The 26,000-nt window shown below is 54.2% G+C and overlaps 1 protein-coding gene across 4 annotated transcripts; it reads left to right on the forward strand.

The window, feature by feature from the left end:
• Nucleotides 1-5,063: 5,063 nt before the first annotated feature.
• On the forward strand, nt 5,064-26,000 carry BID (BH3 interacting domain death agonist). Of its 4 annotated transcripts, none has more exons than XM_027540892.1 (6): nt 5,064-5,148; nt 17,132-17,190; nt 19,003-19,207; nt 20,376-20,515; nt 20,967-21,179; nt 22,211-22,658. In XM_027540892.1, exons 2-6 carry the CDS (start codon nt 17,179-17,181, stop codon nt 22,220-22,222), a joined length of 582 nt encoding a protein of 193 aa, XP_027396693.1. In that variant the 5' UTR covers nt 5,064-5,148; nt 17,132-17,178; the 3' UTR covers nt 22,223-22,658. The 4 variants fall into 4 exon arrangements, with proteins under 4 accessions (XP_027396693.1, XP_027396696.1, XP_027396694.1 ...); XM_027540895.1 differs by having other exon boundaries at nt 22,214-22,658; XM_027540893.1 differs by having other exon boundaries at nt 5,120-5,298; nt 22,211-26,000.

The raw sequence follows: 26,000 nt of genomic DNA on the forward strand, positions 1-26,000 counted from the left end.
TGCAGAGTGTATTTCTTAAGTCGCTCTCCTGAAGTTGGTAGGACCCCAGGCACCGCCCTTCAGGGATGGTGTCCACACGGCTGCAGTGTGCCTGTGGGTTTGAAGAGTGCACCCTGTGTGCTTTTTCAGCCAGCTTTATTTTTGTTCATATTATCCTGTCTTGGTCACCCACTGAAATCCCTTGAGCGGGTGTGTGGAGCGACCAGAGGGTACAAGGCTGCCCTTCAGAGCGGGGCCAGCAGAGTGTCCTCCTTGTCAGGGTGACCCTGAGGCCCACAGCCCAGTGCCAGGAGGGTCTGCAGCCCCCAGGCCTAAGTCGTTGAGATGTGTTGACCTCCCCAAGTGCATGTGGGGCACAGGGCCTGGGAGAGGCCTGACATCCTGGCCCCTGTGCACTGCTTGGTGTGCTGACTGCAGGGTTGTGGCGCCTCGTTCCTCTCCGTGAGTCCCCAGGGCACAGGCTGCCCTCCGCAGTGGCAGTGGGTGGGTCAGCACTGAACAAGGCAGCTGCTTCCCAGAGCCTCTGGCCCTGTGTGGGCGTTGGGCAGAAAAGAGTCAGCGTAGCCCGAGGTTCTGGGCAGGAGGTCTGGGTTGGGCCAGTGCCTGCAGGGGAGGGGCCATGCTGACCCCCTTTGGTTCCTCAGGGCCCTTGATTAGAGCTGGAGACGGGCAGGGTTGGCTGCGGTTCATAGGTGCCCGCATGGCAGGAGGCGGTGGTGGCTTCAGGCTGACAGCAGAGGGCAAGCCGCCTGGAGCTGCTACTGTTCCCCTGCAAGGACCCACCTCATCTGTGGCTCCGAGTCTGTCTACAGCCTGGTGCCCACGGCCCTGTCGTAGGAGCTACAGTGGGAAGTGGGAAGCACACACGGGCTGTCTCTCTGACCAGAAGACTCTCCCCGTGGGATGCTCAGTGAGGAGGGAGGAAGCCTTCCATCCTGTTAGCTGGGCCAGGGCAGGACACATGGGCCTCCAGCGTGGCTCCCAGATGGCCTGTGGCTGCGGGCTTGGCAGGTGGCGTTTGGTGGCAGCCCCACCTCCAGACTTCACCTGGCAGTGGAGCCCCAGATGCTGTGGGCCTGAGGAGGCACCTGTTCGCAGGAAGACACAGAGGGAGACAGTGGCCGGAGCGCACACCACCCCATCCCCACGCGGCTTCTCAGAGCCAGGTTCTGGTTCTCGGGTGGGACCGGGCTGGATGGGATCCAAGCCAAGGACCTTACCCCAACAGTGCACAGCCTGGTTCCTGGAGACTAGTCCCCAGAGGCCCTGAAGGGCTGAGGCTCCTGCATCTTGCAGATGCCTCACCTGGCATGACTTGATGTTCTTGGAAGGTCGGAGACCCAGGAGGACAGAGGAGCTGGTCCCTCCAGCCCAGGGCTACCTCACATGGTCTGTAGAGCCCGCAGAGTTGCAGTTTCTTCGTGATGATTTTAAATGTTGGCCTGAATCTCTGTTTCATCCCAGGAACTTAGTTTACTGCTCTGCACAGACAGCGTCCCAGGACGTTCCGAGGGGCCACCACCAGGAGACCGTGAGGCTGGATGATGCTGGGCCTTCCACAGTCAGCTGGAGGGGACCCCCAGAAGGCCTCCATCCCCCTTCCTGGAAGCTCCGGAGAGAAGCCTGGGCTGCCAGGTTCTCCAGTGGGGAGATGTCCGAAAGAGGCCTCCAGAAGAGCCAGGTGTCCTCACCCTCCTAGGGAGGGTCGCAGAGGTAAACAAGGATGAGGCCTGTTGGTGGTGACCATGTCCTTGGCCGGAAGGAGGGGGAGCAGGGAGGAAGTGGCAGGGCTAAAGGCAGGTGCTATTTCTCCTTCTGTGTGGAAGAGGATCTCTTTCCCACTCAATAAGCAAATGCACACCCTCGGGGCAGGACTCCCCCATTAAAGCCCCTGCGGGCCCCGCTACTAGTGGGCGTCCAGTGGGGCCAGGCTGCCATGTCTCAACAGCCCCCAGCATCCCCACCCCCAACAACCTCCACTCCCTCCTCTGCCGCAGGTCTGGAAGGAGTGGGCAGAGGAACAGGGCCTTCTGCCCCGAGCTCTTTGTCCAGGCTGAGGACAGCCGCTCCTCCAGCGTCGCCCAGGGGCCCTGGGGGGGGTGGTGGGAGGAGGCTCACCTCTGTTGGTGGAAAAGCTGGGTGGGAGGGTGAGGGGTGAAAAGACGTGTCGGAACAACTAGGCGCCCGCTGGTGTCACCTGGGCTCTTCGCTGGAGTCTGTTCTGACTGTAGCCAGGCCACGGAGCCCGGAGGGTCACGATGGAGTTTTCTCAGGCACCAGGCAGTCCTGTGGAGGTGACTCTGCTCTGGTTCCCAGAGTGGAGGCCTCCCTAGTTAATGTTGGTTGTTGGCTGGAGCTTTGCCCACTCCAGGGCTGGCAGCTCTCCTCCCCGTCTCCACCAGCAGGATTTGCACTACGGTCCTCTCTCCTGACTCTGCTGCCTGTCCTTCAAGATCCAGAGCCTCGACTCTGTCTTGGTGGGAAAGCACCTTGGAGGTTGGGAGCTGGTCCACCCCCTCCCAGCCCCAGACCTTTCTCCATGGACGGGGTAGTGGCCCCTTCCAATCAGCCACTCGCCCTCAGCCTCCACTCCCTGGCCTCCCACAGTGGCCCCTCAGAGCGGGGCAGGGAGCATAGAGGAGGACCCTGGAGGGCCCTGGTTCCGGAAAGTGCTCTCCCAGACTCTGCTGGTCTGGTTGATGGTCAAGAGCTGAGAGGGCCCAACCTGCAGGAACTGCCTGTCAGTCCTGATCCCTGCAGTGAAGCGCTGGTGTGGCAGAAATGGAGGAAGGCTTGACCCCACAGATTAGGAGTCAGCTGGGTGCCAGGTGTGAGCAAGTGGTGTCTGGGATCCCTAGAGGCAGGACAGGGGCATCTTGGGAGGGGCACCCAGGGGTGGGGCATGAGCCCGGCTGCCGTCTAGAGCCCCCACCCCAAAGAGATTTGTTTTCGGGAAGTCAGGCCTCACTTCCTAGGTTTCAAGGGACACGAGCCCATCAAAACAGCAGCAACCGTGTGCATGGCCCCTCAGAGTCCCAACCTCAGCCCTGCAGGCTCCCAGGGCCCTTGGCTTGTCTGCCCAGCCCAGGCTCCATGGTGGAAGCAGCTCAGGAGGAAGGTAGGGGACGTCCCTGTGTCTCTCTCCTCTTCCTGTCCCTTCAGAACCCAGCGCCCTGTGCGTGGATCACCTTCTAACCCTTGCTTCTGACTCCTGGCCACCCACATAACAGCTTGATATTTGTACACATTACAAATTGATCACCAATTAGTCTAGTTAACATCCATCACCTCACATCCTGAAATTTTTTTTTCTCTGGATGAAAACCTGTAAGGTCTACTGTCTCAGCAACTTTCATGTACACAACACAGCAGTGTTAACCGGTCCCCACGCAGAACATTTCATTCCCGGGACGTATTTGTTTTATAACTGGAAGTTTGTGTCTTTCGACCCCCTTCACCATATACCACTCACACCCACCCTGCCTCTGGAAACCACCAGTCTGTTTTCTTATCTGAGTTCAGGTGTTTTTAGATTCCACATGTAAGTGAGATCACACAGCATTTGTTTTTCTCTGACTTATCTCACTAAGCATAATGCCCTTACGGTCCATCCACATTCTTGCAAAGAGCAGGAACTCCCATTTATGGCTGAACAGTATTCCATATATACACACACACACACACACACACACACACACACACACATCTTCGTTACTGGTTTATCAGCCCTTGGACATTGAGGTTGTCCCTGTACCTTGGCTATTATAAATAATGCTACAGTGAATGTAGAGGTACAGATAGCTCTTCAGGATAGTGATTTCATTGTTTTGGATAAATACCCAGATGCAGAATTGCTAGATCATATAGTAGTTCTGTTCTTAATTTTTGGAGGAATTTCCATAGTGTCTGCACCAACTGACATTCCCTGCATCAGTACACAGGGGTTAGTACACTTTTTTGAAAGTGAAGTCACAGTCAGAAGCCTGGGTAAGGAGACCGAGAGGCATGTCGTCTGTCACTCAGAACGGGTGAGTGCGAGCTGGTGCTGAGGCTTGAAGGACGACTGGTTGTATGCACTGGTTAGAAGTTATACTCCTGACAAAACTGCAGTGAAAGCCCGGGAGCAGCTTTTAGGGAACATGATTGGGCCTGGCTGGACCCCATGGCGTACTGGCAATGCATTTGTTGCCCTAGAATGTAGTGGAGGTGGTGGTTGGGGTGGCTAATGGCTTATGCAGGCGGCCTCAGCGGCAGGTACCGGGGTCTGTTTCCAGCCACTGCGGGGAGAGAGTGCTGAGCTGGGGCCCCGACGGGTGGCTTGTGCTGTTGTCCCTTCACACAGTCCTGTGTTGATTGTCATGAACGTGCCCTTGTTCAGATTTCCTAGATCGTCCCTGTTCACACTTCCTTCACAGGTGCACATAAAAGTCAGAGAGTTTCTTTAAAGTTAGGTGTGAGATAAAGCCGGTCTCCTGTGCAGTGGAAATTGGCAACTTTGTCCTTTGCTTGTAGGATGTGAAATCTGTCCCTCTGTCTCTCTTGTGTTGGCTGCCAGGAGCTCCATTTTAAAGAATTACTTGCTGTGTATACTTTAACCACTTGGATACGCAGCTCTGATAGAGAAGCCAAGCTGGGACGTGGATAACACGGCCTACATTTGAAACCTGCTCCATTATGTGACCTTTGTTACATAGCTTTCATTCATTGTAAAATTGGGGCCACAGTCATTTAAGAAAAAGTGGAAAGTACAAAAAGGAAAATCCAGTGACTTTGTAACTTTACTGTAAGCATTCGATGGTTTCTGGTTATATTTCCTTCCTGTCTTTTTGTTTGTCAAGTTTGGTTTCTATTCCTGAGTTCCTGTCTAGCGACTGCCCTGGTCCCTCTCGGCCTCTGTTCCTGCTTCTCGGCACTAAGCCTCCTGGCACCGGGGGGCGGGGCGGGGCGGGGCCTGGAGGCGGGGCGGGGCCGCGGAGCTCTTTGGGGAATGAAGATGGGTTGGGGCCGTGGCCGGTGTGGGCGGGGCGGGAACTACAGGAAATGGGCTCACGGCGGCTGCGCGCCCCGCCCCCGGGACGTGGTCTTTTCCCGCGCGCTCCCGGTGCGCTACGTCGCGCTGCTGTCCCGCCGCCTCGCTCTGCGGTGGAGGTGAGTATCGCCTGCCGTCTGCGCCCCCGGCCCCCTGGCTCCCCTCTCCCGACCCCACGCTCCGTCCTGCTGCTCTTTCCGCGTGGGGCGGCCGCGGGTCCAGGCGCCTCCCCGGCTCGCGCCGCACTGGACGTGCTGCGGGCGGTGAAGGTAGGTTTATGGAGTGAAATAATGACCGGAAACCCCGGGAGGGCGAGACCTCGGCCGGCAGGCCGGGCGCGGGACGCCCTGCGCTGCCGGGGTAGGAGAGCCCTCACGGGGAGGGTGCTCGTCACCCGGAGGGATGGTCTTCACTGAGGGGGCCTCACCACGGAGACGTTTCCGGGCGACTCCCCCCTCCCCCCACGGCTGTGCCCTATCTGCTGGTCTGTCTGCTGCCCAGGCCTCCTCGGCGGCCTCTGCGGGGGCAAGTGGTTCCAATCTCGGTCCCGCCGTCGGGGCCCGGGTGGGTCGGGAAGGGGGCGCTCTTGGACCTGCGTCCCTGCTATCTCTGGGCAGAGCCTGAACCCGGGCCCCCTAGTCCTGGAAGAGAGTCTGTGGTCGAGCCGGGGGAGGGTGGGAGGAGCCCGCCGGCTGCCGAGATCGAGGTGGCTCTAGGAAGGCACCGGGAGAAGCGGATGGGGTGGCCAGAGGGGCGGCCTGGAAGGGTCGGTCGTCTCTGGGCGGGGCTCGGGGGGCTGCGCGGACCCCGTGCTGTGTGGTGGGAATGGCGACCTTGGGACTCGGGGATATGCAGGCTCTGGAGCAAAGAGCTACCCGAACAGGGACTGGGTTACTGTTGTCTTGAGTCAGTCCATCTGAGATGGACTCTGAGGTGCTGGGGAGGGGGCTCTCCTCCCAGGCTTTCCCAGACCCAGGACTGGAGGTCCCACTCATTGCAGAGGAGAATGGCCCGCCAGGGAGCCCCAGCACGGAGGAGGAACGATGAGGGTGACCGGCCTCCCAGGGCCAGGGTCCTGGCAGCGCTGGAGGTGGTGAGCGATATTGCTGCTGTTTTTTGCCTGTTGCAGGGAGAGGGCCTGGGTCCTGATCCCGGACCGAGTGCTGTGCTGGGGTTCTGGGACACTGCCTCTGGGCAGTGGACCCTCAGAAGCCTTGCTCCAGAGCTGTGGCCAGTGCTCCTGTGGCTGCATCTCTGGTGGTGGGTGTCGGGTGGAGGGAGTGCGGGCGTGGAGTGCCTGCCCCACTGGACCTCCAGTGCTCACCTGGCTGGGCCCCCAGAGGTCACGTGAGTGCTCACCTGAGGACAAGCCTGGAGATGGCAGCTGTGACAGAGTTCACAGTGCCACACACACACACTGATCCAAGCCTGTGACCTCAGAGTCCAGCTCTTCTGGTTGGAGTGGGCTGCCTGGGTTCCCCATGCTGCCTTGCCTGGTACCTCGACCTGTTAGAGACGGGGATGGGGTGGGGGGTGGTGGGATGTGGGCAGGGCCCTGCCTTTCTGCGCACCCCTCCCTGCTGGCAGCTGTGGGGGTGGGGAAAGCATTGGGCTGGTGCCTGGACCCTGGACCCTTGTTGGGGCTGTTCTCCAACAACTGTCCTGGCCTCCCGGTCCCCAACCCCCACCCGGAACCCAGCTCTTCCCTCCTTCCTTTCCTCCTTTTCCTGATGTGTTTCCTTCCTCTTTTCTTCCTGCTGTGCTGGACTGAATGGGAAAGTTGCCCGTGAATAGCAAACGTGAGCACCTGGATGGACCACAGAGCAACCACTTCTGGAGGTTGTGTGAAAATTGAGTTCTCATTGGCTCTTGTGTACAGTGCCCAGCGTCCTGGAAGCCACCCACTTAGATGGCAAGGAAGTGGCTCGTTTGCAGTCACCCTCTGCCTGCAAGTGTCCTGTCAACTTGGGCAGGGGAGGGAACCAGTGCCCTCTGAGTCAAACGCAGCAGGGTTAAGAGGGGCTGGTGACCTTCAGGTGCACGAAAACCTTCTGTCCTTGGGGAGGGAGGTGGCAGCCAGGAGCAAGCTGCCACACGTGAGGAGAGGCCTCTTCTGGGTCCAGGGCTCCTGCTCACCAGAAGGCCATGGAGGCATCCCTTTGCTTTTCTGTGGCTCTAAGGGGAGAGTAGTTATTGCAGAGGTCAACCTTGACGCCCCAGGGGGGCTTCAGGACACCTGGCCCCCACGGGTCATCTTGCCGCCGCCCCCCCCCCCCCCCCCCCCCCCCGTGCACGCATCTCACTGGGGCCAGGGAGGGCAGGGCAGCGGGAGACGTGGACACTGGACTTGGAGCACCTGGTGGGGTGGGGGAGTTGCACTTCCAGGGCCTGTGTGTGGGGTGGCTCCCCCACTTATCTCACTGTCCCCTCCTTCATGCTGCGTTTTTCTAAAACTACTTTTTTGAGATATTTCCTATGCTATAAAATTTGCAAACTCGAAGTGGTTTCCAGTGTATTTGCAAAGTTGTGCAACCATCACCACAGTCTAATTTTAGAATGTCTCAACAGCCCCAGAAGAAACCACGCACATCATCGGTTACCCCCAGTCCCTTCATCCCCACAGCCCCAGGCAACACTTTTTCCTCTGTGGATTCACCAGTTCTGGGAAGTTCACATCAATGGAATCATACCATGAATCATTCCAGGAATGAACTCTGGTTTTCTGTGACTAGATTTTTTTCACTCAGCCTCATGTTTCAGAGTTCATCCATGTTGCAGCCTGTATGAGAAATTCACTCCCATTTTTATGGTCAAATAATACTCTATTTTATGGATCTGCTACATTTTCCTTATCCATTCAACAGTTGATCGACATTCGACTTTTGGTTATTTTGGATGGCGTCGTGACAAACGTTCATGTGGGCGTGCGTCTTCATTTGTGTTGTGTGTATACGTAGCTAGGAGTGGAATTTCTGGGTCATGTGGTAACTCTTAACATTTTGGAAAGAGTGAAGAGTCTTCCCGACCCCGGGATCAAATGCGGGTCTCCTGCATTGCAGGCAGACTGTTCACTGTCTGCGCCACCAGGGAAGCCTAACGTTTTGAGGAGCTGCAAAACTTCAAAGCGTCTGCACTCTTTTCCACACCTGCCCTGCCCCCCGGAGATCTGTGCATGTGATGTGGGGTCCCGGCTGAGCCGCGTCTTTGCTGCCTCTTGCTGTCAGCTTTCGATTCCAGCCCTCGTGGATGTGAAAGTGAATCTTCGCATTCACTTTTCTTTCTTTTCTTACTTCCTCCCTCCCTTCCTTTGCACTTTATGCTTGGCTTTTAGTAAAGATTTTAGTTCCCTGACCAGGGAGCCCTAACCACCAGGAAATTCCCCTTCATTGCGGTTTGATTAGCATTTTTGTAGTGGGGTCACACAGAGTCGGACACGACTGAAGTGACTCAGCAGCTTAGCTGTTGACCATCTGTATGTCTTTGGATCCTGTTAAAATCTTTCACCCAGTTTGCAATTGAAATGTGTTTTTGTTGTTACAAGAATTCTTTATATATATTTGAGTACTAGTCCCTTGTCTGATGAATTACTTGCAAGCATTTTTTTCCCCCTATCTGGATTGTCTTTTCATTGCTTATGTCCTTTGAAGCGCAAAGGTTTAATTATCAAGTTCAGTTTATCTATTTTTCTCTTTGTATGGCTTGTTCTTCTCTCATATGGTGTCGTATCTAAGAAATCACTGCCTCATCCAAGGCCGTAAAGTTTTATGTCTTTGTTCTCTTCTATGATCTATGCTGAGGTAGATTTTGTGTATAATACGAGGGAGGGGCCTCAACTGATGCTTTTGCTCCCAGGTGTCTCAGTACCGTTTGCCGAGGAGCCTGTTCCTTACGCGGCTCTTGACCCCTTGGTCAGAGGTGGATGCGCCGCAGGCATTAGGCTTTGTGTCTGGACTGTCACTTCTGCGCCACTGCCGGTACCACACGGTCTCGATTCCTGTCACTCAGTCATATGTCTTGAAGTTGGGGAGTGAGTCTACCAGCTTTGTTCTTTTTCTCATTGGCTATTCTGTGCCCCTTGCATTTCCTAATGAAAGAGGAACCATTTCTCTCTCTCTGTGAAAAAGCCTGGTGGGAGCTTGCGGGGATCCTGTTGAGTCCATGGGTGTTCTTCCAGCTTGTGGACCGGAATGAGCCCGCTTATTTGGATCTGTGCTTTTCTGCAACGAAAAGCGTGCGCACTTTTCAGGGTATAGCTCTTAACGCTTCTTCTGTCCAACAAGTGTTCCGAGTATTTAACTTTTCTCGCTGCCATCCTAGTTCTGTTTCTCTTTCGGATGCTAATCGCTGGCACACACAAGTACAGTGGGCGTACACGGTCTGTCCTGCAATGTTGGTGAACTCACTTGTTACTTGCTGGGCTGTTTTAGTGGATTCGTTGGGCGTTTCCACATGTGAGCTCTTATCTAATTGGGATGTCTTACAGCCTCTCTGTTGATTCCAGTGTGTGCAGCCAGGGTTGAAAACCAGTGGTCCTTTAAGATGGAGCAGGGACCAAGTAGGGGAGCAGGTGAGCGAGCGGTGGGGTCTGTGGGGAAGCCTGAAGGCGGGAAGCCCAGCACAGAAGAGGCAGAGATTGGCGTCCCACACTCCAGCGAGTCCAGGCAGTGCGTGGTGGAAGTGGGGCCCCAGTGTGTCCCGGGTGCGTCGTCAGAAGGAGCTCACGCGGGCGCTGGGCTGGGCTCCCGCTCGCTTCCATTCACTCGCTTCAGGGGAAGGACTGGCACAGGTGATCTGAGTGGAACTGGCAGCTGCCATACAAACCCATGTTTTCAGAAACTGGCTGAATCATCTTACTGGTTTCTTCGTTAATTAATGAACTAAATAAAATCTTGGACATATTTCATTTTATTATTCTATATTTGTGGGGAAATCATGGTTTTGCGCTTTCTGTGTTGGCAGTTTTGGAGCCATCCCCAAAAGCGTGCCTGGTGGACTTGGCCCCAGAGGCCGTGTCTCAGGCCAGTGGAACAGCTCTGTCCAGACAGTGTTTGGCTGGGTTTCAGGTTTGCGCGCGTGGACAGGTTTCTCCACTGGTGGTCTTGCTGACCGTGTCCTTGTGCGAGACGTGGAAGGTCTGCTCTGTGTCGAGCACGAGAGGACAGAGAATCCGGGTGGTCAGACGGCGGTTTGTGTCCTTGGTCTTTTGAGCTCAGTTCATAATTTTGTGCCACCACAGGGAACCAGTCCTTGTATCTGGACGCGTGAGCCTTGGTGTTTCTGTGTTTGCTCTTGACTTGGCGCTGAACTTGTGGGACCGAAGCTGGGTGCTGTCTGTGTGTCTGCTATTCAGAAAGACCTTTGCCTCTTGGCGTGTAAATGTGGGAAGCATTTTTTTCATCACTGAGGAGTTTGGTTGTGAAGTATCTTAAATTGGAAGAACTGTGTCCTCATTGGCTTTTGGACCTAAATAAATATGCTTATGTAAGTCAAATTTATCTAAAATTTCCATGAAATGAGGAAATCTCATTTCTAATAGTTTAAATACATTAGACTTTCAAAAAATTAAAAATACACCAAAACAAACTCAGAAATGTTTTAAGAACATATGTTCACAAACACTCACAGATACAGAAAACAAGCCAGTGGTTACCAGTGGGGAGTGGGCTTCCCTGGTGGCTCAGATGGTAAAGAATCTGCCTACAAGGTGGGAGACCCAGGTTTGATTCCTGGGTCAGGAAGATCCCCTGGAGAAGGAAATGGCAGCCCACTCCAGTACTCTCACCTATAGAAACCCATGGACAGAGGAGCTGGGCAGGCTACGGTCCACGGGGTCACAAGAGTTGGACAAGACTTAGCAACTAAACCACTGCCAGTGGGGAGAGGGAAGGCGGGGCACGGTGGGGTTAGGGGGTTAAGAGATAAATAACTGAGTGTAGAATACGTGAGCTCAAAGGGCAGTGCTGCACACCACAGGAACATAGTATCTTACAGTAATTATGAAGCCGTATAACCTTTAAAAACTGTGGATACTATGTTGCATACCTGTAACTTATATAATACTGTATATCAACTATATCTCAATATAAAAAGAGTACAGGTTCACATAGTTAAGGTAAATCTTTGGCAAATGAGAATAAATTAATTTTGGATTTTAAAAAGCTGTGTTTTCTCTGATTTATCAATATTACTGATAAATCAATACTTAATATTGATTACATGTAGTAATCAATATTCACTATACTAGTAAATTGTGTATTATATGCTAATTGGTTCCTCTCTGCCCCACCCCCCACCCCCTGCAAACTTCTATAGGTTTCCTTCTCAAATCAACTGATACTATTCTTAGTGTTTAAGGTTACGAGAAATGTAAATTTGTTTTCACCTAAACTGAATAGAATTCTGACAGTGTTTCTAACAGTATTCCAGATTACAGCATGAACACTGAATTAATGATGGCAATCATTGTATACCCAGGCGATTTCTAAATAAGACAGGATCCAAAAGCATTGGGTACCAGGTGTATTTTAAGTGTTTTCAGTGTTCTCAGCAGGGCTTTGTCGTTGGCTGGCATCACTGAGTGTGTGTGCGCCTGGGGGAAGCTCAGGATGTGTGTGGCTGGGAAGTGACATCTGAACCGTGTGAGACCTAGTCACCTGATTCTCTGTGAAAGAGTCAGTCACTTTGGTTAAGTCTCTTAATTAAAATGGATGGCAGAGAAAACTGTTGTGTTAATAGATATGCTTTTATTTTCAAGGGAAAGGTCTAGTTCCTCCCCCCAACCTTTTGGTCTCTAAGACTTACACACAAAAATGACTGAGGACCCTGAAAAGCTTTTGATTAACCAGGTTTTATCTATTTTCTGTGTTAGAAAGTAAAACTGGAGAAAATTTTACAATATTGTTGGTATGTTTGGACGTATCAGTGCACGTTGCTTGTTAACGTTTTTAACACAGTGCGTTACAGGACAGAGCTTTTAGTGACAACGTGGTTTCATAATGTTGCAAATCCCTTAAATGTCTGAGACTGAAAAGAAGCTGTGAAAGTTTGCTTGGTTTGTTTGTTTTTGGATTTTTGGCCTCACCGCATAGCTTGCGGGAACTTAGTTCCCAGACCAGGGCTTGAGCCTGGGCGCCCTGCGTTGGAAGCATGGAATCCTAACCACTGCACCGCCTGGGAAGCCCTAAAATGATAATTTTTGATGCTTTATGTTCTAAAGGGAAAAACAGTCCCACCAAGAACAAAGGTTCGTCACTTATGAGGAGCTAAGGGGTTCTTAGTTCACTGACAACCGTGCCCTGTTCCGCAGGCTTCCCTGACCCCGTCGTAAATGACCAGGTGGGCTCTGATGGTGCTTCTGGAGGTTGGACCCTGAATTGAGAGGAAAAACGTTGTTTTCAGGATATGTTTTACACCTACAACTGTCATTGAGACTTCCCAGAGAATCCCACAGGCCATTCATCTTCTAAAAAGAGCGATTATGTAATCAGCTTTGTTTGACGTGTTACTGTGGGAAGAGCAGCTGTCTGAAGAGGTGCTGGCTCACGCTTCCTTGGTCTAGTTTACAGGAAAATGTAACACGCATGTGAGTGTTGCAGAAACTCTGTGCTCCGTGGGGACGCCGTCGCTGTCCATAATCTGTTTATTCTCAGGGGAACACAGATCACAAGAGACTCTGACCCTCTCCCGTCTGCTCTTGTTGGAGAAGTCTGTGAGTCACCGCTGGCAGGCCCTGCCCTCTGGAGGCGACTCGGGGCTGTTCGGTGTGTGTCCGCAGTAGAGGACAGACTCCGAGGCTCATGCCAGTGGTTATACCGGGCACTTGGAACTAGTGCTGCTGCACAAACGGGCTTCAGGAGCTCAGAGCTGTGCCTGGGGCTGCGGGAGGGCTCCGGGCTCTTCTGGAGGCAGCAGGGGGCGAGGCCACGGCGGGACCTGGTGGTGCGCTTGCAGTGGTGCTGAGATGGCGTTTGTTCCCTAGACACATGAGGAACCTTTCTCTTTCTGAAACTCTCTGTAGCCCATACACATCTGTTAGATGGAACTGACATCTGGTTCCCCCCGATAGAATTAAGTTTCCTCATTTTGTGTGGTGGCTCAACAGTGAAGAACCCACCTGCAATACAGGAGACCTGGGTTTGATTCGTGAGTTGGGAAGATCTCCTGGAGGAGGAAATGGCAACCCACTCCAGTATTCTTGCCTGGGGAATCCCTAAAGACAGAGGAGCCTGGCGGGCTACTGTCCACGGCGTTTCAAGCAGTCAGACGTGACTTAGGAACTAAATAACAACAAACTGTTGCTTGCATAGGTTCAAAAGGAAGTTTTTTTCAAACATTTTTGATTGTGGTGGAACAGATGCAAAATTATACATATAATCATTTTATGTGTGCAGCTCAGTAGCATGAATAAGGAATTAGTAATTCTCTAGAAACGGACATGATTGCTCGTGTAAGTGGAGCCGGGCCGTGTGTGTCTTCCTGTGTCTGGCTTGTTTCATTCGGTGTGACGTCTCAGCGTTCCTCCATGTTGCCACAGTTTCCCTGTTTTTTGTATGTGGGGGAAAATGTATGTCCACCTGCAGTGAGACCCCCCACCCCCACCGTCCCGTCCAGAACCCTGCGTCTTACCACCCGGGCCGCCGGCCACTTGGGGTCTGCCCTTGGGGTCTGCCTCCTGTCACTTGGCACAGCGTCCTCAGGGTCCCGCGTGCAGCAGGTGCCAGGATTTCCCTCTTTCTGAGGCTGAGTGAAGCTCACTGTGATGGGCACAGTGCTGTCCGCTCACCCGTCGTGGACATTTGCACTACTGTCCCTTGTTCTTTTTACTGGGATGTAGTATAATTTGACAAAACAAGAACTTTCCTGGGAATGTCCTATCTCTGAATGGTGCTTGTGTGAGCTGCTGTGATATGCCACTTGTCTCAGAACTGAGCTGCCTTTTAGGGAGCGAAGCCTGTAGAGCCTCTCGGGAAAGCCAGTCTGGGCCAAGGGTCCCTGCCTACTGTGATGGAAAGGAAGGTTGCCTCCTGCAGGCCAGGGAACCTGAGATGACCAGAGTGAACATACAAGTGGATGGTGGCGGAGCAGCCGGCCCAGTCCTCACCCACAGTGACCAGTCACCCACTCACACAGAGTGACCAGCCCAGGGAGGTCAAGTCAGACTGCTCTCTGGGACAGTCCAGACACGATCAGTGACAGCTCCCTAATTTTTGTTCCTGCCTGTGACGTGCAGCCAGGCTGGCCATCACATAGGTGGCCCTGGCCAGCAGGCCCCCAGCTCTCTCCACGGCTGCCCCACAGACCTGCCCCCTCCTTTGTCTGCCACGTGTGAGTGTCTGATCAGTGTCCCTGGTCCCCTGCCCGGGCTTGCTTTGCTCCAGACAAGTCCCACACGTTTAGGGGAGCTGCAGGTGGTGGACCCCGCACACTGCTTCACCTGTCTTCTGCCCTCAGGGTGGCAGAGTTCAGCCCAAGGTTCCTGGTGAAAATTTCCAGACGGAAGGTGATCTTGTGACCTTGTGTTGTTGTTCAGTCGCTCAGTCGTGTCCAACTCTTTGCGACCCCATGGACTGCAGCACGCCAGGCCTCCCTGTCCTTCACCATCTCCTGGAGCTGGCTCAAACTCATATCCCTTGTGACAGTGATGCCATCCAACCATCTCATCCTCTGTCATCCCCTTCTCCTCCTGCCCTCAATCTTTCCCAGCATCAGGGTCTTTTCTAAGGAGTTGGCTCTTCACATCAGGTGGCCAAAGTATTGGAGCTTCAGCTTTAGCATCAGTTCTTCCAATGAATATTCAGGACTGATTTCCTTTAGGATTGACTGGTTGGATCTCCTTGCAGTCCAAGGGACTCTCAAGAGTCTTCTCCAATACCACAGTTCAAAAGCATCAATTCTTCGGCGCTCAGCTTTCTTTATGGTCCAGCTCTTACATCCATACATGATGACTGGAAAAATCATAGCTTTGGCTAGATGGACCTTTGTCAGCAAAATTATGTCTCTGCTTTTTAGTATGCTGTCTAGGTTGGTCATCAGAGAAGGCAATGGCACCCCACTCCAGTACTCTTGCCTGGAGAATCCCATGGACAGAGGAGCCTGGTAGGCTGCAGTCCGTGGGGTTGCGGAGTCAGACACGACTGAGCGACTTCACTCTCACTTTTCACTTTCATGCATTGGAGAAGGAAATGGCAACCCACTCCAGTGTTCTTGCCTGGAGAATCCCAGAGACGGCGGAGCCTGGTGGGTTGCTGTCTGTGGGGTCAGACACAGTCGGACACGATTGAAGCGACTTAGCAGCAGCAGCAGCAGGTTAGTCATAGCTTTTCTTCCAAGGAGCAAACATCTTTTAATTTCATGGCTGCAGTCACCATCTGCAGTGATTTTGGAGCCCAAGAAAATAAAGTCGCTCACTGTTTCCATCATTTCCCCGTCTGTTTCCCATGAAGGACCAGATGCTGTGATCTTTGTTTTTTGAATGTTGAATTTTCAGCCAGCTTTTTCATTTTCTTTCACCTTCATCAAGAGGCTCTTTTATTTCCTCTTTGCTTTCTGCCATAAGGGTGGTGTCATCTGCATATCCGAGGTTATTGATATTTCTCCCTGCAGTATTGATTCCAGCTAGTGCTTCATTCAGCCCTGTATTTCGCATGATGTACTCTGCATATAAGTTAAATAAGCAGGGTAATAATATACAGCCTTGACATACTCCTTTCTCAATTTGGAACCAGTCCGTTGTTCCATGTCCAGTTCTAACTGTTATTTCTTGCCCTGCATACAGGTTTCTCAGGAGGCAGGTGAGATGGTCTGTTATTCCCACCTCTTTAAGAATTTTCCACAGTTTTTTGTGATCCACACAGTCAACGGCTTTAACATAATCAATGAAGCAGATGTTTTTCTGGAATTCTCTTGCTTTTTCGATGATCCAGTGGATGTTGGCAGTTTGATCTCTGGTTCCTTTGCCTTTTCTAAGTCCAGCTTGAACATCTGGAAGTTCTCAGTTCAGGTACTGTTGAAGCCTGGCTTGGAGAATTTTGAGCATTACTTTGCTATCGTGTGAGATGAGTGCAATTGTGTGGTAGTTTGAAGATTCTTTGGCATTGCCTTTCTTTGGGATTGGAATGAAAACTGACCTTTTCCAGTCCTGTGGCCACTGCTGAGTTTTCCAAATTTGCTGGCATATTGAGTGCAACGCTTTAACAGCAGCATCTTTTAGGATTTGAAATAGCTCAGCTGGAATTCCATCACCTCCACTAGCTTTGTTCATGATGATGCTTCCTAAGGTCCCCTTGACTTCACGCTCCAGGATCGTGGTTATCTGGGTCATTAAGATCTTTTTTGTATAGTTCTTCTGTGTATACTTGCCACCTCTTACATCTTCTGCTCCTGTCTCCTGGAGGTGAACTGGTTTTCTTTTCTGTTTTTAACCTCCTGTGTATGTAGGAACCATATGGAATTGCCAAGTTTGACTTTGCCCTACAAAGCAGCGATTCATTGGGTTTAGCCTAATACTGTGTATAAACAGAGTATGCTGTGCATACATTTTAAAACGGGTTGTTCTGTTGAGACTGATCTGCAGACACTTGTTACTCTGTTTGGGTGTCTCTACGATGCACACAGAGCTCTCAGTCTTCTATATTTTCCACGTCGGGGGCATAATCTTCTAAGATTTGGTCTGATGAGCTTTCACCTACGCAGTTGTTTAGTGTGGAATTGACGCCATCCCAAAGCCTTAGTCTTCCGTGACTGTCAGGTAGACATTCTTTCTCCTCCTGTTACACACCTTGCCGTGCAGCCACGGTGCCTTGGGGCCGGCAGCCAGGTAGGGTCTGCAGTGGGACAGATCTGTGGAAATGTCTAGGAATTGCTCGTGGAGGGAGCCCAGTGCTCTGAGTGTTCACTTAGAAACTGTCTGGAAGCCAGATGGCCCTGCCTGCCTGACCAGTGAGCTCAGGGTGGGAGGCTGGACCTGAGGTGGGGGGTGGTCTTGGTCTCAGTTATGAGGAAACTCAGGTGTGTGGCCCGGGATGCAGATGAGGGGAGCCAGGGCCCAGATGACTCCGTTATCCCCTGCGGGGCTCCACGCCCACCCTGCATGTCCTCTTCCAGGCCGTCCACCCGGAATCCTGTGAGCCGGAGCCCGTGAAGCTTAGGCCATGGATTTGAAGGTCAGATGATGCGGTGGTCATGGCGGGGGTGGGGCGGGCCTGGGGTAACTGGAGCACACAAGCCCCTGTCTGCTCACTGCCTGTGCCTGGTCGATCCTGGAATGCAAGATGGGTTCAAGGATGTAGGGTCCTTGAGCAGGTTTAGGGTTCAGAAGGGAAGCTGCAGCCGAGCCAGTCAGGAGCTCTCATCCATCTCCTTCCCACCGTGGCTTGTGTGGTGTCTTGGGGCGCCCCCTCCCCCCGGGCCCTCCCTCTACATCCCCTCCAGCCCTTCGGGTGCGGCTGCAGGTCTGGGGCCCTCCTGGTGACTTGTGAGCTTGGGCCAGCTTTCTGAATCTGAGCGGACAGCACTGGGGAGGAGGTGTGCTTGGTGGGAGCTTCTGGAGCAGCGCTGTGCCAGGCACGGGGCCTTATGCTTCCCAGCCTGGCGGGTCAGGAGCCACTCAGGCAGGAGGGTTTCGGGGAGCTGCCCCTGTGCGGCTTACCTCAATGGCCTCAGGGTGAGGGGGATGCAGAGACTCGCTCCTGGGGTTTGCTTTCCCCTTTTCCCTCGACACGGGAGTGCCCCATAGTTGGGTTTGTGGGGAGACATCCTTCAGCTTCCTCTTTCTCCCTGCCGTCAGAATTTTCATCCTCTTACAGATTTTTCTGATTTTTCACCTTTGTTAAGCGCTCAGCTCAGCAGCATTAAGTTACTCACGTGGCCATATCCCCACCGGCTCTCCCTCAGCCCTGTCCAAGAATAGAGCCCCGAATCAGGATGACCTGGCCTCAGCATGACATCTGCAAAGACCCCCCCTTTCCCAGTTAGGTCCTGCTCTCAGGTTCTGGGGGATGCAGTCCAGCTGCCACAGCCCCCTCCTCCCCCGAGCAGGACGCCTCCTGAGGTAGAGGGAGCACCTTCAGCAGTCTCTCAGCTGCCATGCTGCCTGGCCTCCCTGTGAAGATTTAGTAGAGCTGTTAGGTGCATTTCCCCTTTTAGGACGAATTCTGGAGAAGTAGAGGCTGCATAGCAATACGTATGCATTTTATTTAAAACACTTTGCCCTCTAAAAACTGTCCTCTAAGCGTTCTCTGATTTTTTTTCCCTCCCTTTTCACACTTGCTGCACTGATCTTTGTTGTTGTAGCACGCGTGGAGGTTTTTAGTTGAGGCATGTGGGATCTAGTTCCTTGCCCAGATTGAACCCAAGCTGGACCCCCTGCTCTGGAAGCTTAGAGTCTTAGCTACTGGGGCACCAGGGAAGTCCCTCTGATTAATCAGAGTATTTTTCTAATCTTTTCTAATGAAAAATATTAAAGACTCAGGAGTACATTTTACTAGGATCTTTACTTTCTCCCCTTGGCCCTCCCGGCCCAGGCTGTGAGCTAGGCGTTCCTGGCCTCTCCAGACGCCCTCTCACCCCAGCCCTGCCCGCACATGCTCTTCTGGTTGTAGCATCCCGCCTGTCCCGTGCTGTTTGTGGGCCCGGCAGGGGCTCACCCACCTGAGGGTGGCCAGGCCTGCTCAGAGGAGGTGGTGTTTGTGGTCACCAGTGCCCAGGTGTGCTGAAAATCTGCTTTAGCACAGCGCCATCCTGGGCCCAGGAGACGATGGGAGCGGAGGCAAGCAGGGGTGGCCCCGACCCATGCGCCTGCCCAGCCTGCCTCCCCTGGAGGCAGCAGCTGGATCACCTCTTGCACGGTTGGAGCCTTTCTCGATGTCTGCAGGAGGGAGGCTCTGCGCACTGGCCCCTGCCTGCCTAGAGGGTGCTCAGGCCTTGGACCAGTGAGGCCAGCCCAGGACCACATTCCCACAGTCCTCTCCTCGCAGGTTAGCAACGGCCCCGGCCCTGGGGACGAGCGCACCACGAGCCTGCTGCTGCTGGGCTTCCTGCAGAGCTGCCCCCACTCCTGCTTCCAGAGGGAGCTGGAGGCGCTGGGTCACGAGCTGTCTGGGCACCTGTTCCATGATGACGAGCTGCAGACGGACGGCAACCGCTGCAGCCACTTCCCCTTGGCAGCGGAAGCGGAGACAGGTAGGCACTGGCCAGCCTCCTCGGCCCTGGGGCCTTCAGGCTCGGCCCCCCATGTCCAGTGGAACAGGCCTCTTGGAGTCTGATCGGTGAAAACCCACTAAGCTTCCGGAGGACTCTGGGCATCAATGTCCCCCATGGATTCACATCTGTGTGCTACAGCCATGCCGACCTCCACGGTCACCAGGCAGTGGGGACCCCGGGCTCGTGCCTGGGGCCGGGCTGTTCCCCCAGCTTCAGCTTTTACCACAGTGCTGCCTCCACGGAGGCCGCTGGGAGCCCCTTGGGAACTCCCCAGGGAGCCTTTTCAAGTTGTGAGTCAGCCTGTTCCCAGGAGGCCTGGCTTGGAGCCACCTCTTAAGAGGTCCCCACCAGCCAGGGCCCCCTTGGGGACAGAGTAGGAAGGTGTGGGGGCAGGAGGAGCTTTGCTAACCCTGGGGCCCCCCCCTCTCACCACCCCACCCTTAGACTTCAGAGCCTTGCTGGAGGCATAGGGCAGGGCCCTCAGGTAGGAAACTGGCCTGTGGGTCAGGAACCTGATGTTTGGCAGTAAAGCGCAGGACAGGCCTGGCCGTGTTCACTCGGCTGGATGGGGAGGCCGAGGGGGCACTGGGGGAGGTGGCGGCAGCTGGAGCAAACCAGAGGGGGGCCAGGCTGCAGTGGCATCTTGGGGGTGAGTTGTCTTGTCAACCAAGTAGTCCAGGTCAGAGGTCGTGGCTTATCCCCGAGCAGAGGGCGGGCACGTGGGGGATTCTGGGGGCAGGAGGGGACTACATGCATGTCTCCAGGTCCAAGCATCTCACTGGGCCGTGTGGGGCAGGAGGGACGCAGCGCCTGCCCCTCTGAGTGTGCGCTTGCCTGTCCTGCACCCACTGAGCTCTGGGCTGTGTGGCTGGGAGTCAGCCCCACAGCCGAAAATGCCCGAGCCCGGAACCTTCTCTTCTGGTAGGGGGAGCTCAGAGCACTAGGAAGGAAGTGCGGAGTTGGGGGGCACTGTGCCTTGGAGCAGACCCAGGGACAGCGGCTGGGGCGACAGATCACTGCCGCTTGCTGGACGACGGCTATTGGCCGCGTGTGAGCGCTCTGCTGCTCTAGTCGCCCTAGTAGTTGTGGGGGCCCCGGGGGAGGGTGTGAGCAGGCGTCACCTCAATCTGCCTCATCTGGACGTTAGATTCTGAGCGTCAGGAGGAGGCAGTCCGCGAAGTCGCCCGGCAGCTCGCCCAGATTGGGGACAGGCTGGAGGGCAGCATCCGCCCAGGGATGGTGGCCGGCCTGGCCTCACGCTTCAGTGTCAGGAGCCTGTCGGAGGAGGTGAGTGGGGAAACCACGGGGCCACTGAGGTCTGTCCTCTGCCTCCTGGCAGACAGACCAGCGTGAGCTTCCACAGAAGCTGGGGGGAGAATCAGCTTAGAGAATTGTCTCCCGGAAGAACTGTCACCCGGCCTCTGAAAACCTGAACCTCCAATCAGGCTCAGGAGTTGGGAGACAACACCCTCAGTGTCACGAGTATGACTCTTCCCAAAACGGGGCCTGAAACACACTCGTGCCGGGCCCGGCCAGTCAGCTTCCTGCCCCCGGGAAGGCCATCCACTTAGGGAGCCTCCCGGCCATTGTGGCTCCCAGGCCACTGGCGCCTGGCGCCCACCTCACTGTTAGTGCGGAAGGTCCTCTGGGGTCCAGGGGTTCACGGAGGCCTCTCCCTGCACCCGTGTGCTGGCCCCAGCCCTGGGTGGGTAACCACACCCCGCTTCCACGTGCGCAGGACAGGAGGCAGTGCCTGGCGGCTGCGCTGGAACAGCTCATGCAAACCTGCCCTCCTGACGTGGACCACGAGAAGACCCAGCTCCTGCTCACCATGCTCTTGGCCAAAAAGATAGCCGACCACTCGCCAGCCTTGCTCCGAGATGTCTTCCACACAACGGTGACCTTCATCAACCAGAACCTCCTCGCCTACGTGAGGAACTTAGTCCGAAATGTAAGACCCAGTGGTGGATGAGCCCAGCCTTGGTCTCCCTTCCCCCTACCTGCCCCCTCCCTGAGCTCTAGGATCCTCACTGCGGGAGTCATGGAGGAGATGGTTGTGGTGAATGCCTTGTTTCCGAGGTGGCTGCTGTCACAGGCTCTTGGGACGTGGGAGTATGGGGGAAGGGCAAGCACAAGCGATGTGCCAAGCTGGGCTTCCCTGGTCTGCTCTCAGCTCCACCTTTTCACAAATGAGCATCAGTTTAGTTCAGTCGCTCAGTCGTATCCGACTCTTAGCAACCCTGTGGACTGCAGCACGCCAGGCCTCCCTGTCCATCACCAACTTCCAGAGTTTACTCAAACTCATGTCCATTGAGTCCATGATGCCATCCAACCATCTCATCTTCTGTTGCTCCCTTCTCCTCCCACCTTCAATCTTTCCCAGCATTAGGGTCTTTTCAAATTAGTCAGCTCTTCACATCAGGTGGCCAAAGTACTGGAGTTTCAGTATCAGTCCTTCCAGTGAATATTCAGGGCTGATTTCCTTTAGGATGGACTGGTATAGTTTAAATTAAAAACATGCTTTACCTTGGGTGAGAGGTCGAAAGGGGGTTAAAAACCACACCATTTGTCCTCCAACCAGGGTATTAGAAAGTCTGGTTTCACAGACCAGCTGGAAGGGAAGTAGACATACCTTGTCTGTAAACTTGAAGATACTGGTGAGTGGAGTTTTATGTGTCGGCAGCACTGCTCAGGTATCTGACCCTTTCTTTCACTATGTACTGATGAGCCTTGAAGGCATTCTCTGTGCGTGGCTCTGAAGTTACATAGGCATTTACAACCGGAGAGTGGCACCAACTTGGCGTCAAACCAGGCTAACTGGTGGAAGGAGAGAAGCCTTTTCTAACAGCTTCCAGACCCTGCAGGGCTGCAACAGAACCTCTCGGTAGAGCCGCTCGGGTGCTGAGTGTGGGCCTGGAGGCCCCGGTGTGGGGTCCTGGTCTGCGACCCTGGCCCACCCCAGCTCCTCCTCTCTCGCTCCAGCAGATGGACTGAGTGACCACTCGGCAAAAGCAGACTGTGAAGACGCAGGCGGTGTCAGCGTTGTAGCTGCCGCCTCCACGGACACGAGCTTCGGCCACTGATCCAGGCCCAAGACGATCACGGAGTGCCACCTCACCATTTTAAAGCCCGGGGCTGTTTAAGACTTGCTGCGCTAGCGCACTTGGACAGAGATGTTCACGTGTGCCTGTGGATATTTCTTCTGCATCCACCCCCACACTGTGCCTTTGTCTACTGTTGGCCGGGAAGGTCCCCACCTGAAAGTCACCCAGAAGCAGACTGGGACTTCCTGTGGTCCAGTAGTTAGGACTCTGCACTTCCGCTGCTGGAGCCTGGGTTTGATCCCTGGTTGGGGAACAGATCCCAAAAGCCTTGTGGTTCAGCCAAAACAGAAAATAAAGGCAAACTGTTCAGACAGAAAACAAGAACACACTTGTTGTTGTTAAAACAACCTTACTTTTTACAATAGTGTGGGACTTACCAGTGGTCCAGTGGTTAAGACTCTGCTTCTACTGCTGAGGCCTCCATCTGATCCCTGATTAGGAACTAAGATCCCACCTGCCTCATGGTGCAGCCAAAACCAAGGGCCACTGCCTGCCATGTCCGAGGAGGACCAGAGAGGGCTGGAGGGGAGTCCCTGTACTCCTTAGAGTGGGAAACTCCCCTGTGAACAGCCTTCATACCAAGCAAGTGCAGGCTTTCTGTTTAAAGACCAAACACCACAAGAGGTTCTGGACTCAAATCAAGGTATAGAGGTGATTTAGAGGCCCATGGTAACCAGTCTCCAGTGTAACCAAATGCACCCTTTTCTCTGACAGAAGTCAAGATTTTGATACGAATTTTAAGCCGCTGGAGCAGCTACTGCCTATCTGTTAGTGATCTTACCTGTGCACCTTCCAGCCCTGCCCCCCTGCTCATCTGTGCCTAAACTGCTTCAGGCAGAACACGTTTCTAGGCGTGAAAGATGTAAGAACAGACTTAAACATTCAGCATCTATGGCAGTTTCCTTTCCTGGAGACAGAATACAAGAAGTACCCAAAGCAATCGGGACTTCCCTGGTGGTCCAGTGGTTAATCACCTGCCTTGTAATGCAGGGGACACGGGTTCAGTCCCCGGTCAGGGACCGGAGACCCCACACGGGGTTGGGGTTGGGGGCGGGGGGGGGGGGCGGTGGAAGCCCTGCAACTACTGAGCCCACGTGGCAACAAAACAGCCCATGAGTTGCCAGTAAGACCCAGTGCAGCCAAGCAAGTAAACACCAACAAAGCGATCACTGCCCACCAAAAGAAACGGAAACAGGGAGCACTCACGCTTAGAACAGCACAGCCTCGTCTGCTCCCGGCGACAAGCGTCGCCTAGGACCGGTCTGTGTTCCACGTGCGTTTGATGCTGGGTGCGGCTCCAGATCGCAGGTCACTGGTGACAGAACACCCGTGTTAACTGAACATGGTGTCCTGGGGAAGAACGTGAACACGAGTAACGAAGTACTAACACGTTCTTGTTGCCAAAACCACTTCTCTGTTCCATGAGTTCAAACTTACCAAAAAAAACAGCTACACGGTTCGGCGTCAAACGCACAGCACCCGAGGCTGGGCCTCAGGCTGACAGCTGCAGGGGGCGCAGAGTCAGTGCAGGTAGTGTGGTCGAGCGCCCGGAAACACATCTCCCAGGTTTAAAGGGTTCACCTCAGTGGGAACAGTCACACACACACGCACCAGTCAGTACATCTCAGCAGGGAGATATTTTCTCTCAGGAGGGGGATGATTCTCTTCCAGGAGCAATTAAAAGTGTTGTAAAAGAAGCTCTAAAGCACCAAATAACCCCACCATCTCTTAGAACACTTCACCTTACCTACCACTGTTCTGCTTATGTTAATTCAGTAATCCTCTCTTGATAAAGTTCATGCAGGTTTTGGTGTCGGGTTTTCCCTGGTGGCTTAGAGGTTAAAGCGTCTGCCTGGAATGCAGGAGATCCGGGTTCGATCCCTGGGCCGGGAAGATCCCCTGAAGGAAATGGCAACCCACTCCAGTACTCTTGCCTGGAGAATCCCATGGAGGGAGGAGCCTGGTAGGCTACAGTCCATGGGGTTGCAAAGAGTCGGACATGACTGAGCGACTTCACTTTCTAGACCAAGTGAGAGATACTGTCGGTCACGAAGCAAGATGCATGGTGTGGCTCTTCTCCCCGTAGCGGTCTCTCGTGTGGACGTCCCGACCCCGAGTATGTCCCAGCCGCCTCACTTGGCCTGTCCAAGCAGCTGGTGCCTCTTAGGTCAGGATCCTTGTGGACAGAGGGGGACGTGCATGATTACTTGAATTAAGCAATGGTTACAGAAAACAGAAGATGCTCAGTCGCTGAAGTCTGGAGGCGGGCTTGCTGTGCACATGGGCTCCTGAGGACCCAGCGCACACGGCTCAGCTGCCTCTGGGGTCACAGCCCAGGAGCCACTTGCATTCTCAGCAAGTTCACCAGCTGTGCCCGCTGGGTCTCGGGCTGCTGTCAGACAAGGCTGGTGGTCTGGAGGGAGCCCTGAGTTACCATGTGGACAGAGTCTTCAGTCCTCACTGCACTTCACCTCCAGTGCCTTCTCCCGACACTGCTTCCAGCAGAGCATGCTCTTCCCAGAGCCGAGCTCTGTGCCTCCCGACGACAGGCACAGACGCAGGTGAGGGGAGAGCAGAGGGGCCTTGGGCAGGAAAGGGGCCACGTCTCACCTCAGCACTGAGGAAGGGTGAGGGGCGGAATCCAGAACACGCCAACCTCCGTCAAGGAGGCACAAAGAAGCACTTTTACTCTGAGGAAATGGACAACTAAGACATCAGGAGAAACAGGAGGCCCAGGAAAACCGTGAGCTGCTGTCTGTCCCTTTGGAGCTGGCCAAGGATCCAGCCCCTCCAGACTCAGTGGGTGAGGAGGTGTCAGCCCGCCCTGGGCGGGCGGCGTCAGCACGCGCTCTGACCGTGGGTCACACTTCAGCCGCGGTCTCCCGTGAGCGTGTGCCCCATGCATTGGGAGGGCCCCGCAGGACACACCAGTGCCGCATCTGACACCAGACACAGGCGGCGGTGCTGATGTCCCGGAGGCACCCTGGGACCAACCAGGCTTTTGCGGGCCAAGACTGCTACCATTTACCACAGAGAACATAAATCAGCATTCTTTAATTCTGGTGTTTTCCTCAAGAAACCGTGAGTGGCTTTCGCCAAGTGATCAGAAGTCATGACATTCAATAGCACATTAAGAGTGCTGGAGACCCACCAACCAGAACCAGCAATGGCTTGGCAGAGAAATCCCCGCTCAAAGGCAAAGCCGCCTGGGTCACCACTGAGCACTGCACCCAGCCCCGCCTCACTCCTCCTGCCGTGGAGGACGTGGACCCCAGACCCCAGCCTCCGGCCGCTGCTCACAAGCAACCCGGCTCCCATCGGAGCTTCAGCACCTTCAGCCAGTGGGTTTGAGGATCCAGAGTTTAAAAATGTAAACGCTGGAAGCAAAGCGTTATAAAAGGGGAAAGGACAATGCCGATGCAGCAGACCACACGCGAGGAGGAAGACAAGCGCCACGACACGAGCCCCACCTGCTCTCCGCCGGCTCCTCAGTCCAGGTGCAGAGCTCAACACCTCCCTCCCCAGGAGTCACAGGGCACGCCTGGGGCAGTGCACACACGCGCACACGGACACACACACGCTCCAGGCCCTTCTGCCCAATTGTAAACAGTACTGCTTTAGGAGGATTTAATTTCAAAAAATGAAAATAATAAAGCGCATTTAAAACA

The sequence above is a fragment of the Bos indicus x Bos taurus genome, chromosome 5 (assembly GCF_003369695.1).
Source record: "Bos indicus x Bos taurus breed Angus x Brahman F1 hybrid chromosome 5, Bos_hybrid_MaternalHap_v2.0, whole genome shotgun sequence".
In the NCBI taxonomy this organism is placed as follows: Eukaryota; Metazoa; Chordata; class Mammalia; order Artiodactyla; family Bovidae; genus Bos; species Bos indicus x Bos taurus.

Coding starts and splice junctions, on each gene's coding strand:
- BID (XM_027540892.1), top strand. Junction 19,208..20,375: donor GGCAGCGGAAGCGGAGACAG/GTAGGCACTGGC, acceptor TCTGGACGTTAG/ATTCTGAGCGTCAGGAGGAG. Junction 20,516..20,966: donor TCAGGAGCCTGTCGGAGGAG/GTGAGTGGGGAA, acceptor CCACGTGCGCAG/GACAGGAGGCAGTGCCTGGC.